Below are 16,523 nucleotides of genomic sequence, written 5' to 3' on the forward strand. Positions count from 1 at the left end.
GCCCAATATTTCTTTCAAAAGTGCCATTCTATTTCTACCTGTATTACTATTGAAAAACCTGCAACAGACTTCCTGCCTGATGTCATGTCACTGCTCTGAACACCTTAGACTGTTCTAAGTTGTTACTGCACCTTAATAACACACCTCCCTCTAGGAGAACATTGCTTCATTAACCTCTAAACTATAAGCAATAGACCCTACAGCAATTAAAAATAATCTCATATTAGGTGGTGTAACAGCAGAACGCAGTTTCCATAATGAGGACATACGTCTATTCTAATTGTTCCTCGTGGTTGCCAACAGCACAAAAAATCCAGATAATGTGTTGTTGCAGTAGCTAAGGGCAAGCCCAGAGCTTTCTCATAGACTAATGCATACTTCAAACACTGTTGTTCAGCAGATGATGGCTAATGCTGCATTTCCACCTCTACAGAGTCTGGGAGCAAAAGTTCCACAGACAAAAGGGAATGGCCACACAGTTCAGTGTGGACTGGCATAGAATGCTGAGGTACTGATATAGCAGCTCTTGGATTTCTGGTATATGTAAGGAGGCCTGGCTTAACAGCTAGCAACTCTTGTGGAATTGTCCATTTCACAATGTTTTACAGAACTGACTTACGCATGATACTTTTACATAAGAAAACTTGGAATCAGAAAAGGCCATTTGGCACATAAAGCCTGCTTCTTCCACACTCCATGCATGATTACTTCAATCATGAACTTCCCTCCAATCCCTATTCATCCACCATCCCTATACTCTTTTACTAACTCCATGTGAATCACCCAAGCATTCAGCTGCTGCCTCAACAAATTTTGTTTAAAAGGTCATTCTCTGTTGACAGTCTGACTTAACCAAGTGAAAGCAATCCACCTTCGATCAGAAAATGTGCAATTAATATCAAAAACAAGTTGCACAAGTAAGATATTTTGCGATGAGGTGCTTTTATAATGCACGTGCTATTGTGAGGTATCAGAAACAAGGAGTATTTCATAGAAGGTTTAGAGAATGGGGTGTTGCTAGCCTAATTCTGCAAAAGCAGCCCTTGGATAAGCTGTTGTCTAATGGTCAGCACTTAGCTGTTGCCTTTACTAGCTTTATAAATAAGTCAAGTCATACAGAATAGTTAACACCTTTCCCTCAAAGACTCAGTAACTTCCATCCTTTGGTAAAAGTGGATGAGAACATAAGAAGCTCAAGAGTGGAATAAAAAGCTACTTGACTAAAAGATTAGTGCTGAAGGTAGCCACTATAGTGGTTATCTTCAACAGTTTAATCTCTCAAAACCTAAACCCTATCTATCATTGTCTGGCCTTAGATCTATGCTTATTCCCCTTCAACTCCTTGCATACTCAAAACCAGCCATCCTTCTTTTTGAACAAGTGCACTCCACACCATCCTAAAAGGCAGTGCATTTTACTTCTGAACAACTCTGAACAAGAAGCTGATTTCCTGATTTTGAAATTGCATCCACTTAAGGTGCTCTTGAATTAATTTATTTCCTTCTACTTTTTTTCCATTTCTTTCATCACTTTAAGAACTTTAATCATCTCTTCATTTTTTTTCTAATGAGATTGCATATTGCCCCTCACTTGGAAGAATGTATCGTGCTTAACAGGAAAAAGAGGACACTGAGAGGGGATGAGAGAGATTGGAAGGGGGAGGGGGACTAAATGCATGATAGAAGAGAGAGGTTTTTAAGAGGCTTTTGAAGGAAATGAGAGAAGTGGCAAGGTAGTGTGATTTAGGCAGATAATTCCAGGGCGGGCCAGGAGGAGTCCACGGTGACTGAAAGATCAGCCACCAATGCTGGGGAGGAGGAAATGGGGAATAAAAGGAGTGGAAGGTGTGTACTGGGAAAAATAATTGGAGGAGACCACTTGGGTAGGAAGAGCTGAGCCATAGAGGGATTTCTAAACAAGGACAAGGATTTTGAGATCAAAGTGCCACTGGAGCTTGGCGTGGGTAGGGGTACTGGGAGTACACGTACAGGCACACAAAAGGACTTGAACTGTGAAGTTTGTGAAGGGGAGGCTGATGAGGTGGGTATTCAAGAAGTCAATCGTTGATGTGGCAAAGGCATAGATTAAGATTCCAGTGACAAAAAGAGAAAGGCGGGGGACTTAATGATATAAAAAAATGCAGTTTTACAAAGTGACTAGATGTGGGGTATAAAGGCTAGCTCGGTGTCAATCCAAATATCGAGATTGCAGACTACTTCATCCAGTGTGTTTGGGCAATTGGGAAGATTGATGGAAGCGGTGCCAGATGATCGTATGTGCTGGCAGAAACCAAAGGATGCCTTTGGTTTTGTCTACATTGAGTTGGAATAAAATCAGATTGATCCAGGCTTTAATGTCAGAGAGTCAGTCAGATAGAACTGTGATAGTCTTGGAGTCAATTGTGGATATTGAGAGATAAAGTTGGGTGTCATCGTGAACATGTGAAAGCTGATCCTATATTTATAGATAATGTCACCAAGTGTTAGCATGTAGATGATAAATTGGAGAGGACTGAGGATGAAGCACTAGGCACCAGGCTTGTGAAAAGAAAGTGTTAGAGGAGATGAAGTGATTGCAGTGGGATAGATAGGAATGGAACCAGGACAGTGCAGTACCATGGAGACAGACCATTTAGGAGAGATGGTGGAGAAAAAAATTGAATGGTCAACAGTCTCAAAATCAGCAAAGAGGTCAAGCAAGATAGAGGGCAATAAGTCACGGTTGAAGTGACACTTTCACAAGGATGGCCTCAGTACTACGGGCGGTCGGAATCAGATTGGAATACCGAGTGATGGGAGAGATGAGCGCAGAGTTGTATAGCGACATGTTTAACAATACTGGCAAGTAAGGTCAGGTATCAGGTATTGCAGAAATACTGTACTACTTCTGTATGTTTGTAACATGCAGAAGACTACTTAGGCATGAGAAATACAACAACTCACATAACGCAGGTAACTTCCCTTTGATTAAAACTAACAGAATTGTGTAAATGTACATTCAGTAATTATCTTACATATAAAGTAACACTGTGACTATTAATCATGAGTGATTCACTTAAATACCAGTTATCTTAGTACAAATTGTAATTAGTCAACATATTTTCCCTAGTGCAGTTTAAGACAAAATTGCTTGGAAGATATATTATTCGAGTGTTCGCAGAGCAATTAGATCTATATCCATGTAATAGGGGAACAACCAATGACAATAAACGCTCATTACTTCTTTTTCCAAAAGACTGTTAATAAATACTCCATTGTTCCAGCTATTTTCTATTTGAAATTTAAAATAATGAGCTGTGGTAATACAGACAATTGAACTATTCATGTTGTAATATGCTGGGGAATAAGGGGCCATTAAGGTGATTAAAGCCAGGTTGTACATGCTGACTTTTCACCGTCCCCTTCCCACTGCCCCCCTTTCGTTCTCAGGTTATAATACAGACACTTGTTAATTAAATGATCACCAAACTGCATTAACTGCCTTGGAGTGGAAGAAAGGGAAACTAACTGAATTATTGTATAACATATCAATCATATCTCTGTTACGATTAATAATGGTTTTAGAATGTTTTATAAACTCACTGAATTCTTCAGTGGCTACAATACATGGTGAAATTTCTCACAGTGTAACCAGTCAAAGTTCTGGCCTGAACGAGTGTCATACATTGCACCAATTATTCATTCCATAAAAAAGACAGAGGTATAAGAAATAATAAATTTGCATTTATATAACACCTATCATATCCTCAAGTCATCCCAAAGTGCTTCACAGCCAATTAATTAATTTTTTTTGAAGGGTAGTTGCTGTTGTTATGGAGGCAAACAGGCAGTCAATTAGAAACATAAACGTCCCATAAAGAGTAATGAGATAATCTGTTTTTGGTGGTGTTGGTTGAGGATGAATGTTGGGAAAATTGCTTGCTCTTCTTTAAAAAAGTGGCATGGGATCTTTTACATCTGTCTGAACAGGCAAATGGAACTTCAGTTAAATATCTTATCCAAAAGATGGCATTCCTGACAATGCAGCACTTCCTCAGTACCGCACTGAAGTGTCAGCCTAGAGCATGTGCTCGAGTCCGCTTTCAATACATTGGCTGATTTGGGGGGGGTGGTGGTGGTGTCAGTTGATTGGCAGCTTCATGTCTGGATGAGGCAAGCTTAATGGTCTTTTTTCATAATTTTCTGTATGTTTGCATGTGGAAAACTTCCCTACAGCAAGTAGGGAGATGGCACTCATCACTCTGGGACACTCTATTCAGATATATTTCCCTTCCAATCTAAATCTCAATTTGTGCATCCACTGGTCCATAGGATCACTATGGAGTATTTTCAGCTGAGCTTTTAAAAACATAGGTTCTAGACCACAAACCAGTGGCATTTGTATCCCTTTATACGAAATATTCATCTTCCATGAACTTTTTGGCTGAAATAGAAGAATACATTCAAGTGTGACATCAAATGCTGAAAAAGGAAAAATGCTTTTAACCTCGGTGCTTACCTTAGCCTTCCCAGTGCTTTGCAGAATGTGCACTAACGCACACGCCATCTCCTCCTTACTCTTCACGCTCAGCACAGGCTCCAGCACTGAGCACAATAGCATGTAGTTATTTGTAACGTATTCAGCAAACTCTTTGTAGAGCTCCATTGGAAGAATGCTCATGCTCTGGTAGCGAGATTTGATTCTAATCATTGGACCCGCTGATTTGCCTTTGCTAGGATTCGGCACGCTCACAGGATACCACTTCTCCAGGAACTGTCGCCCTGTCACAGTAGCTACAGGGATGTTCACCAGACCCACGTAGTTGTTCTTATCTTTCTTTTTCTTTTTATCAGTCTCTTTGTACAAGTGCACTGTAATGTTTCTTACTGTGGGCAGGTTACTGAACTCAAAGTGCTCTCCCCAGAAAACATTGTCCGTTTTCAGCTTGCAGGTAGTCCGTGCATACAGTGTGTCATCAAGGCAGAGTTCACAGAAGTACTTTTTCTTGGCTGGCAGATCCTTGGCTTCAATGATCCAGAGTTTGAGCAGATTCTCTACTCGTCTACTGTTGTCCTAAGATGACACAGGAAAGGAACAATAACAATAACTCTGTTGGAACCTCTAATACATCTGCTCTTTGGTCTTTTGGCCACAATTATAATTTATTCGTGGTTAGGATTCCTTCTTAGTAACATTAAGACCAGCATAATTCTGAAGATCTGCCATCTATAGAATCATCATACTCTGCAAAGATAATCAGTTTGGTAACTTAAAAATAAACCCCACTTTTATTAACACAATTTACTTCTGGACATTACTCTTAATTACAAAAGAAAATGAACCATACAGATTTTGTATTTCTTGATTTAACGATCTGGTTAAATGGCATTAACTTACATATGACTCGGACAAAGAATATAATTTACTCCCCACAGAGAAATTAAAATGTACCTTTATACAGCAATTTTTGTGTAGGTATCATTGTCTATTTTCTTCCCCATCCTCCAGGCTGCATACTTACAGCTGAGAGGGCAGGTGGGCAACCAGCCCTACACCTTCACTAGGGGGCACATGACAGCAGGCTGCAGTTGACCATTTCCCATCTATTGACAGGGAAGTGCCTGGACTCCACTTGGAGTTAGCACATCCCTAGAACAGTGTAGCTAAAATCAGGAACCAGACTTGCATGTCCCAGTGCTGTGTCTGCCAAAACGCCTTTAGAGATGGTGCATTAATGCAAGATACTATTCAAAACAAAATAATCAATTTAATATTTGCTCTCCAGTTGTGGGCTGTCAAGGATATATTTATTGACCATCCCTAAAATGAATGGCTTGCTAGGCCACTTCAGAAGGCATTAAGAGTCAACCATGTAGACCAGGTAGGGTGGCAGGCTCCCTTGCCTAAAGAGCATCAGTGAACCAGTTGGATTTTTATGACAGACGGACAGCTTTCATACTATAAAAACAGAAAATACTGGAAACATTCAGCAGGTCAGGCAGCATCTGTGGAGAGAGAAACAGAGCTAATGGGGGTGATTTTAAACCCCACGAACGGGTGGGATTTGAAAATAGTTGTTTTTTGGGTCGCGACCGCAACCCAGCTTTATTTCCGGGTTTAACGTCAGTGTGTAAAAATACAGGCTTCCCACTGGGAATGCAAAGTCTGAAAATTTTGCGGACCCAAAAAAACAACTATTTTCAACTCCCACCTGCCCCCAACCCGCCCGTTCTTGGGGTTTAAAATCACCACCAATGTTTCAGGTTGATGACCTGCTGAGTGTTTCCAGCATTTTCTGTTTTTATTTTAGATTTCCAGCATCCACATTATTTAGCTTTCATGGTCATTGTTGCCCGGTAATCCACAAATGACCAGATTTATTCAATTAGATTTCATCACTTGTTACAGTGGGATTTAAACTTGTGATCTCTGGATTACTAATTCAGTACCATAACCACGATACTACCGTACTGTACTGTGGCACACCCAAATAAAAAGTTGAATCAGGTTTATTGTTCTGTTGATTTTAGTTAACAGTTGAATCACTGAATTTGTTTTAGATAAGTCCGCAGACCGAAAATAAATGGAGGGTGGAGCCAGCAAATCAAACAACTTAAAAAATCCTGACTATGCTTAAGACCAAAAGCCTAGGAATAATTGTTGACCATACCAACGGATAAATGTTTAACATCATCATTCGATATTTCCCTATTCATCATTTTAACAAAAGAGCTAAACCATTTAAAATAAATGGGTTAATGCCTGTGTTAAAGAGGAAATGGAAAAATATCATGGAAACAAGTTAGGCACTCACCCGCTAATATTGGTTAATACAATTTCTAGACCAGTATCTCCAGGCTTGTTCTCCTTGTACCCTCTTTGTGCAAACAGCATTATTTAGTATCTGTGACATTCCTTGGGTTTCAGGAGAGCAGTGCTGTACCAGCCTCCCAATACCACTCAGAATCAGATGCCGACCACAGGCAGAGTCAATGGATCTGCGGACAGCTCACAAGATGCACAAGGGAAATGGACAAGTGCAGCCATGGCAGAAGAATCTTGCACCTTTGCTATCAGCTGCACTTTTATAATAGTAATGCACCTAAAATACCTACTGAAAAGTGAAGTTAACTGCATGGGGGGTACACAGATTGGTGGGGAACCTCTTCTGCACATATTGGAATATCATGGAACTGCTATCTGCAATTTTACCATATGCGCTGACACCCTACAGGGTTCCCTGCTTCTGGCATGTACTCGAAAAATTACCCCTTATATTTAACTATCAGCTTGAACTGGTAACATGGTGAAATATGGAAGATTAATTGGAAATTTAAGGCATTTACCAATGTAATGTAAATTTTAAAAAAATTTATGGTTTGTTAGCCAAAACACAGACAAATCAAGCACTCGCTTTCAGTATTTCACTAAATGGTGGATAAACTCAGCTCAGGATTATATTTTAATAAAATACATTCCTCTCCACTACAACTCCTGATGGCTATCCTATCGACACCAGGTCACCACAATCGCATTAACTGTCAAACCTCACGATAAATAACCACTTGGGTATGGGACTGGCGGATAGTCATTGCACACATAAAATCCTACATTTCTTAAATCCAAAAATGATGCAGGACTTTTATCCTTTAAAGTACAGCCTCATTATGATTTTCCATTTTCTATACTAAATCTCAAAAATAGGTCAAAAATTGGCCATTTGCTAAGTCGGGACGAAGGTTGGATCTCTGGTAGTGTGGTTAAAACAGGTATGCAGGGTTAAAGAGATACACAGAACAGTTTTGCGATGGCACTTAAGGTGAATTCTGATCTGCAGTGACAGAGACTGATCAGGGTATGGACTGCCAGTGTCCGATGGAGAATGGCATGAGTTAAGAATGTAAGAACTGGGGCTGATAATGCCATGATGGGTGCCCCATGTTATTGGGACTGGAGCTGAGTTCTTTAATGTGCTCAATTTGTGCGCAAGACTCATTAGGGACGTCAAGCATATTTAAATTGGGGCCTTCTCAAAAGATTTTAAAACAATTTTAAAAGGGGTGTTAAGCCATTTAAAATTATTTGGTAGACACCACCATTGCAATAATGGACAGCATAAATTCCAGGCTTCAGCGATAGCTTTGTACAAGTTTACAGCCCGTTTCATCATTAACTGTACCTTTGGTTGTAAGGAAGTAAGAGGCTCTTACACTGGGAAAAAAGCCCCGGAGGGTGGACATATTGGTCCAATTACTTTGTACACTTTAACATGCTGAGCATCTGATTATGCTCATACCTAGCTAAAAGCCTTCACTTTCTACTGCAGTCCAGGTTTGCTCTACATGATGTGACCTCAGGAAATTATGCAAATTACAAAACTGTTCTTTGGCAGCAGGCCTGTGTTTATTTAGAATCTGCTTTTCACAGCTTACGTCGGTAAACCAGAGGCGATTTCAAATAAATAATAAGGCTACTCCTTCATTTTGAGTTTCACCGAAGGTTTAACCAAAGTAGTGACAGAAAAATTGCAATGTGCAACCTAAATCACTTTTTGATAGAAATGTCTCCTCACAACTGCAAACGAAGTTTGTTTCAGGCATTGTAATAAGGTCACCATGGTCACACGCTCTGTTCTGTGTGTAGTGCAGTAAATAATGTGCATTATGTTGACATACTATGCAATATACTTGCCTTATTGGGAGAAATGTTATACTGTGCATTACTAAATGTTGACCAACTGCTCTGTAAGAGCTTGACTGTCCACATAGGAAAACAAGGAATGTGACCTGTCCCATGTTATCTGCATATTGCTGCTTCATAGGTGCCACTGAACTGAATACACTACTACGGTGATTAAACTGTGACCTGAAACTGCAAACGTAAAGTGTGTTTTGTTAATATTTCCTGGGTGTATAAAGAAACTTGTGCAGATGGAATTGGAATTCATCAAACTGATAAATTTTATAGAATTGAAACAATTTTGAAATCCAAAACTACATACGAATGAAATGCAGATTACTATTACATATAGGTAGACTTAATCCCCTACTAATGGCCTGTTGTGTGACTGATGGTTTGCGGGATTGATTACGTTTTTGTCTACTCCAAATCGGTTTAACAGCGAGGTCAATCTACGGTTATTGTCTTGATGCAAAGTTGTTTTGGATGTGCATCAAAGCAAACGCACCAGCATAACTCCACAAAAATAAAAACAAAAATACCCTGGTCTGATTTTGTTTCATATGTCCAGCTTTTTCTTTTTATTGGTACAACTCAGCGGCCAGGCCCTAATCTGACTCCTGAGTGTACTGAAGCCATGAGGTGTGAGACCAAGGCCCCAATATTTACAGGGTGGGGAGGGAGCAGTCGTAACGGAAATGTGGGTAACCTGGAGATCCTGCCGAATTTAATGGCTGGACCTCATTTAAATTTTTTGTTTATGTTTCCCGGCCAGCAGTCAGCCAGTTTGATAGGCTGGCTGGCTGTCGGGCAGGAAGGCCTGCGGCACCAGGCCACAGCCAGCCAAGGAGCGGAGGGAGAGATCGTGGGTTGGGGGGCATCGTGGAGGGCCGGGGAGGGGATTGCGGGTGGCAGGGGGGGAGAGAGACATATTGTGGAGGGTTGGGAAGGAGATCACAGGCGTGGGGTGTGGGGAGTCACACATCGTGGAGGGTTGGGGAGGTGATTCCAGACTTTGGGGGGGGGGGGGGGGGGGAGGAATATCCTGGAGGGTTGGAGAAGAGATGGCGGATGAGGGACATCGTGGAGGGTCGGGTAGGTGATTCCAGGCTTGGGGAGGGGGGGGGGGGGGGGGGGGGAGGAATATCCTGGAGGGTCGAAGAGATGGCGGGTGAGGGACATCGTGGAGGGTCGGGGAGATCGTGGGTGGAGGGGTGAGCAGAGAGGAGATCAGGGGCCGGGGGTGGGGGAAAGATCATGGCGTGCTGGGGAGATCGTGGGTCAGGGGAGGAGATCGTGGAGGGCATCAAAGTGCTGGGATAGAGGCCGGGGGGGGGGGGGGGGGGGGGGGAGCACTCCTGCTCCTACTGGCATACAAGCAGTGCTGGAAAGGCACGTACCTGCTGGATCCAGCCGTTCTCATCTCCCTACAGCCATTAAATTTAAAACTGTGGTAAAATGTGAGGCAGATAGCCTCATTAAAATATTTAAATGACGGACCCGCCTCTGGTGAGCAGGTTAGTCGCCTGACCACAACCTGCCCCCGTTAAAACTGGAAGCGGGCTTGTTGCAGGCGGTTTGGGGTCGGGTTTCCAATTTTTGAAATTTTAACCCCCTCCTCCCACCCACCCAACCCGTCCTGGGGGGCTAAAACTCCCCCCACATCTCACATCATTTGGATCTTGCCTTCAGGATCCACCACAGAGCAAAGCCACATTCTAACTGCTGAACTTGGGATGGAATCATCATCATCTGAGAGTATAATATTTTATAAAATATTAGCCCCTGGGAACTGGAGTACACAAGTACGTGCAGAGCTCCTTTGTTAAAGAGCATAATGCGGGACACAGCCTGCAGTGTAACTCTGGTCTCCTGGCTACTCATCACTCTACAGACACCCATCTGAGACAAAATGGATGCCCTAGCATAAAATGGCTGCTGACTGTGGCTATTTATGTTTGTTGCTAGCTGCGCTTTGCCTTTGCAGCTTACATTTCTATGGCACTATTCACACATGTAAAAGATTTCTCGGAGTGCTTTGTAGGATAGAGTAGGAATATGGACACCAAGCAGGAGGGTACACAGGGAAATAGAGAGAACCACAACACAGCTGAAGAGGGGAACTGTCTGAGTCACCGACTGTTTATTTATGACTGTTTCCATGGCTTTCATGGAAATGCATAAACCAGTTTTAAATAAAACACTCAACGAAATCTGGAACACTGCTCTTTGTAAAGGTCATTTAAAAAAAATGCAATACTATATGATACTCAAAACAGAGCTTTAAAAGGCAGCAACATCCTTGAACCTTAAAGTCAGTTCTTTTACCTTATTTGGCTGCACTGCACGCCGTAGATTTTCCATCCACTTATCTCTTTCCGCTGCTGAACGGCATGAAAAACATTTGCTGCCTGTTGAAGTCGTTACCTGCATCAAAGATAAATTAAATTCGCAGCATTATTTTAGCAGTAATCTCTCTTCTTCATTTGTCTTCCATGTAACTGGTCAGTAAGCTCCTATTATGACTTTTTAAACACTATCTTCATCTGATGTGATAGACCTAAGCAACCCAGCTCCCCACACGTCTGTGACATACAGATCAGGAGGACTTCAAGTTCAATTCCATGCTGAGTCAATGGAACTCCCGTGGGGAGTGATAGGGGGGGCTACAACTGGCTGCAGCAGCCCTGGGCTGGTGAAGTGATTAGCCAGGGGTCCCTCATCTTGAGGAACCCCTGCTGAAAGTGATGTGCGTAGACATTGGGTGAGGAGAAGACTAGGCTTAGCTGAGGTGTCAGAGGTCAAATAACTTGTTTACAGATAAATAGCGGTCACTTGGGCAAAGTACTGGAGGGCGACCACCACCCATAGAACCGTACCCCAGGAAGGCAGTCAACACCTTCAGGAGAACAGAGTCGAGAGTGCAGGATATTGCTCCAAACACAGCAACTGTTACATGGGCATCTGGGTAGAGTTCTAAAACTAATTGTCTCATTTCACAATGACAAGAGCATGAATGCGATTTCAAAGATAGTAGGGAAAAAAGTCCTTTAATATCAGTCATACTGTAATCAAATAAAATGTCTAGCTGATTAATGGGCCAGCCTTCATTTTAGATTAAAAAATATGAAATTCACATTTCAATGATCTGCAGTTCCACTAAAGTACTGGTAAATGTCATACAAAAACGGAGGTGGAGGGTATAGTTTCCAAATTCATTAACAAGTTAAAAATATCATGAACGATGCAACATGAATCTATGCAATATTGCTACTGTTCTTTATGGAGTTATTAAATACATGTTGAAAATAACAAACGATAGCCTTTTGCACCCATACCGCCGCATGTCCATGGCAGGAATGGCATCAAAGCAGCGTCCATTCTTGTCGTTCTCCATAATGTGGGAATGTGTGGCTGCTCCAAACCACCGTTTGAGGAAACTGACGGCTTCACTTCAGTTAGTCTGGGGCCGGCAGACCTTTGTCATTTTTTTGGTTTTTAAAAAAAAAATGTACTGGCCTCAACAACAGGAACAGTATAAGATCTGGTTAAGTGCAGATTCTAGCTGTGAATGCAATTAACCCATTCCCATCACGGGAAGACGTAACATGGGAAATCTGGGATGATTATTAATGCACACAGGATGTTATAATGTATTATGCATAAAAATGGGCTGATAGGCATAATCAGGACTGAACAAAAGTGTGTAAGCAAGAAATTAAGATCGGCCCCAGGCTGTTTTACATGTTTTCTTTCTATTAATGAGGGAGCTGCAACAGTGGATTGCTTTAGGAGGTTTGAATATTAGCAAGTATTAATGTACTTCATTATTTACTTTGTATACATCCACTGTTCACTTAATTCTCACTTTGAGAAACTCAATTATCCTCCTTGCATTTACTGCAACATCAAACAATGAATTTTACAGTATGATTGGCATTATACCAGGAGATCCTAACAATTACCAACTTTAGCTAGCATTATTGCATTGGAAACATTGCAGGTACATTTTTTAATAAGTTCTAGTTCAGCTCTCAATTGGTCAGCTGCCTGTCAGGGCTTATTGAGCGCTGGCAGCTCGTCGAAATTATGTAGGTGAGGCCCGACCCTGACAAAAGCCTCGGGCCTCTTGCTGGTGCTGTCGGGCGGACAGTACGATCACTCCGCCAACCGCCTAAGCAAAGCGCGTCCAACCCGAAAATTGGCCTCAGTACCCCCAACAACACAATGCTCCTTCAATACTGCATTGAAATGTCTGCAATATTCTAAATGTCAAAACAATTCAAAATTTTAATTTGCACTACTGCATAGGACCATAATATTCTTTGCGAATATTCAATCATAGGAATTACAGTCTAGAAGTCATTTAACCCGTCACATCCAGCTCTTCTGTTGGGAGTTATCTACCCTAATCCCATTTTCCTGCTCCTTCCACAATCAAAAGAGGATTGGATCGCTACTTAAAAAGGAAAAAATTGCAGGCCTATGGGGGAAGAGCAGGGGAGTGGCATTAATTGGTAGCTCTTTCAGAGAGCTGGCACAGGTATGATGGGCCGAATGGCCTCCTTCTGTGCTGAATGATTTTATAATCACACTTGTCCTGTTTAGTATATTGATGCTGTCCTCAGCGCCATTATCTTCCAATTCCCTTGAAACCAAAACCCCATCTATCATCTTTGTACACATGTAACACATACTCAGGCTGCCTGATTAAACGTCAGGATCATGAAATCTTTCGAGATACTTGGGGGAGGTATCAGACCTGTTGAACTGCATGCCAGCAAGAATAACTTCCTTCAGGAGAGAAGAGTATATCGGCGCAAAAAGAAACAACTTCTGGTCTTCAAACATCTAACAAATGCTTCTCATTCGAACTACAGCCCTTCACTCCAGTTAAAGCTCACACGCCTGCAGTTCTTCTGTCACAGTAACACAGTAATATTACAAAACATTTTCAACTAATTTTCCAGTGTTATAAAAACTACAACCACATTCATTAAAATGGTTTCTAATTCTTTAATTGTTATTGGGATGCATGGTAGGAGAAATATCTACTTTTTAATGTTGATCATTACCCATTGCTGTTTGTGATTTATCATATGGAACATATTTATTATAATTTGCTATCTGATTTGAAATGTACAAGTATCCTCTATTCAGTTCTTTGAAAGAATCCCACAGTACAAGAAGTTAACAATTACTTCATGTGTCTATTATGAGGCTTACAAGGTCAGTGACAAGTTTGATTAAAAAAAATAAGGTGGACCAACCAAAAGCAAGATCTTGATTTTTAACCAGTATAAAAATATTTAAAAAGCTTTAAGATTCAAAACATTTAGTGATGTGGATTAAAAAATATCACTGCTTTATCAAGAATGGATAAAATCAGTTTCCTGCTTAATTAAAAGGGAAAAAGATAGAGAGAAACTGTTCCCTTTGGCGGAAGGGTCAAAAACCTTGAGGACACAGATTTAAGGTGATTGGCAAAAGAACCAAAGGTGACATGAGGAAAAACTTTTTTACACAGCGAGTGTTAGGATCTGGAATGCACTGCCTGAGGAGGTGGTGGAGGCAGATTCAATCATGGCCTTCAAAAGGGAACTGAATAAGTACTTGAAAGGAAAATATTTGCAGGGCTACGGGGATAGGGCATGGGAGTGGGACTGGCTGGATTGCTCTTGCATAGAGCTGGTGCGGACTCGATGGGCCGAATGGCCTCCTTCCGTGTTGTAACCTTTCTATGATTCTAAGAAAGATTTTCTCCTCAGGAGCTCTTGATGTAGCAGCAAAGTCTCTGAGAATTAAGTAGGAACAGTCTGGGCGTCACCTGGAGTTAATCACAACATCTACAAAAAGTAATTAAAGTGCAATGGTTTCATTTTTCAATGATCTACAAAGCATGACGTCCTCCAAATTTAAATAAAATTGGACACTGGTATAAAGGAATATCAGTGCTACAGTCCAATAAGTCACAAGAAAATTCAACACTTAGGTACAATTATGTTATTTCCTCCTCCAATTTTCTCCCATTGCTTCTTATTCTCTTGAAGGTGCCAGTTCACGCCAGGGTATAGGTCCACAGTTGGAAACAGTCCCCTGGTACCTAAGTAAGGACTTGGAGACTATTCAATCACAGGGGCAGTGAGTTGTCACAGCCAAGCACAATCCTATCCTTACTCAATGTCCATACATCCGAACTTCCAGCATGGGTGGGGTGGAGGATGGGTTATCATGTAGTGACGAGGAACAGAGGTCCGGTTGACCTTTCTACTTGCAACTCTGGGAGCGCTGAGGCTAATATTATACCCTCAGTGCTGCTCTGGCTGTTAACACAATACAGGCTGGGGATTAAACCAGGGCCTTTCTGGTCAGTGTGGCTCAGTGTCAAACCAGAGAGAAGGATAAATATTTGTGAAACGCTACTTCTATGAACAGGAGAGAAACAAATCTAAATAATTCACAGTGGATAATTATTTAGGTTAATCTAAATAATATAAAATTATTTGTACATTAATTGTACATTAATTTGTACATTAATTGATCTCGTAAATCCGAGAGTATGGAGTGTACAAAGAAATGCTCCAGATTCGGTGCAAATTATTACAGTATCATACCATAGTAGGTACAGCACAGGAGACCATTCGGCCCATCATGCCTGTGCCGGCTCTTTGAAAGAGCTATCCAATTAGTTCCATTCCCCTGCTCTTTCCCCATAGCCCTGTAAATTTTTATGTGTGTGACTTTTTAAGGGGAGACTGACGACCTAAAATTTCCCTTCTACTGATGATAAGTCTACTATGAGATTGTGATCATATATATTTATATATATATATATATAATATATATTTATTTATTTATATATATATATATTTATATTTATATATATATATATATATGACATATGAAAGAAAAGGGTCCTTTGCAGCGGATACAGGTTTGAGGCAAGTTACACTACACTGAGGTGAGAAGGTGCATTAAGTATTTACATCAATGAACATATTGCTACAGAATTGTGGGTTACATTCAGGTGCAGATTGTTTTTAATGTAAAATAATATGCGTGACAATACTGGAAATATATATCTGCTAAACACGCATTTCAATACCGCTTATGTATTATTTAAATTGAATTGTCTTATTTTATTGACAGAAACTCTCCAAAACATGTTAAGAGTTGAACCTTTTTTCCACCAGCACGAACACATCCTTTTCTCTCCCATATGGATAGGATATATATTAACAAAATTTCCATAGTTTAGTACTTTGTGCAAAAGAATCAAGGGCTCATAGTTGTGGCCTGGTAGCCTAATGATTCCATGACTGCCTTCCTAGTCACATAGTTAGGCAACTGATCTTTGGCTGCCTGACACTCAAATCCATGCTACAGGTGGGATTGGTTTATCAATTCCTGACCAACCTGCAAGGCAGAGCTCCTGGTGTTGGAAATCATTCAACTGTGCTGAGAGTGAAATACGTTTTAAATGTACCCCATGACAGTCTGGACTGCGGTCTCTCAGGAAGACGGAAAGCCTCTCATCAAAAAAAAGATGATATTTAATATATCAAATGAGAATTACATTTTAGTATTAATGAGAAACATAAAGGGCAAGAGAAAGAAGCATGTTAATGAGACATTTTCTCTTTTATTAGCATATTCATCAGTTATAACAGAATTTTTTATAACAATTACTATCTATAATTTCAGCCTAACTACAAGCATGATGCACAGAAACTCATTCCTCATTTTGCTAATATTCCTGAATTGAATAGGTCATTAAATGTCTGAAATTCAGAAAATCTACCTGGATTTCAAGTTGACTGAGACCTACTTGAGACGTGGGCCTGAGACCTGAACCAGCTTAGTGC

General features: G+C 40.9%; 1 protein-coding gene across 7 annotated transcripts in view; it reads right to left on the bottom strand.

The window, feature by feature from the left end:
• The window catches only part of dab2ipb (DAB2 interacting protein b), a 278,946-nt gene that overhangs the window by 55,330 nt on the left and 207,093 nt on the right, over positions 1-16,523 (bottom strand). For all 7 annotated transcript variants that reach the window (XR_010958133.1, XM_067969754.1, XM_067969756.1 and 4 more), the window contains 2 exons: positions 10,987-11,085; positions 4,498-5,052 (listed from right to left, as the gene is read on the bottom strand). Coding sequence is in view for 6 of the 7 variants with exons in the window: in XM_067969754.1 (XP_067825855.1) it covers positions 4,498-5,052; positions 10,987-11,085 (654 nt within the window). In the remaining variant the exon portion in view is untranslated. The remainder of the gene's footprint in view (positions 1-4,497; positions 5,053-10,986; positions 11,086-16,523) is intronic.

The sequence above is a fragment of the Heptranchias perlo genome, chromosome 31 (genome assembly GCF_035084215.1).
Source record: "Heptranchias perlo isolate sHepPer1 chromosome 31, sHepPer1.hap1, whole genome shotgun sequence".
NCBI classification, from domain to species: domain Eukaryota; kingdom Metazoa; phylum Chordata; class Chondrichthyes; order Hexanchiformes; family Hexanchidae; genus Heptranchias; species Heptranchias perlo.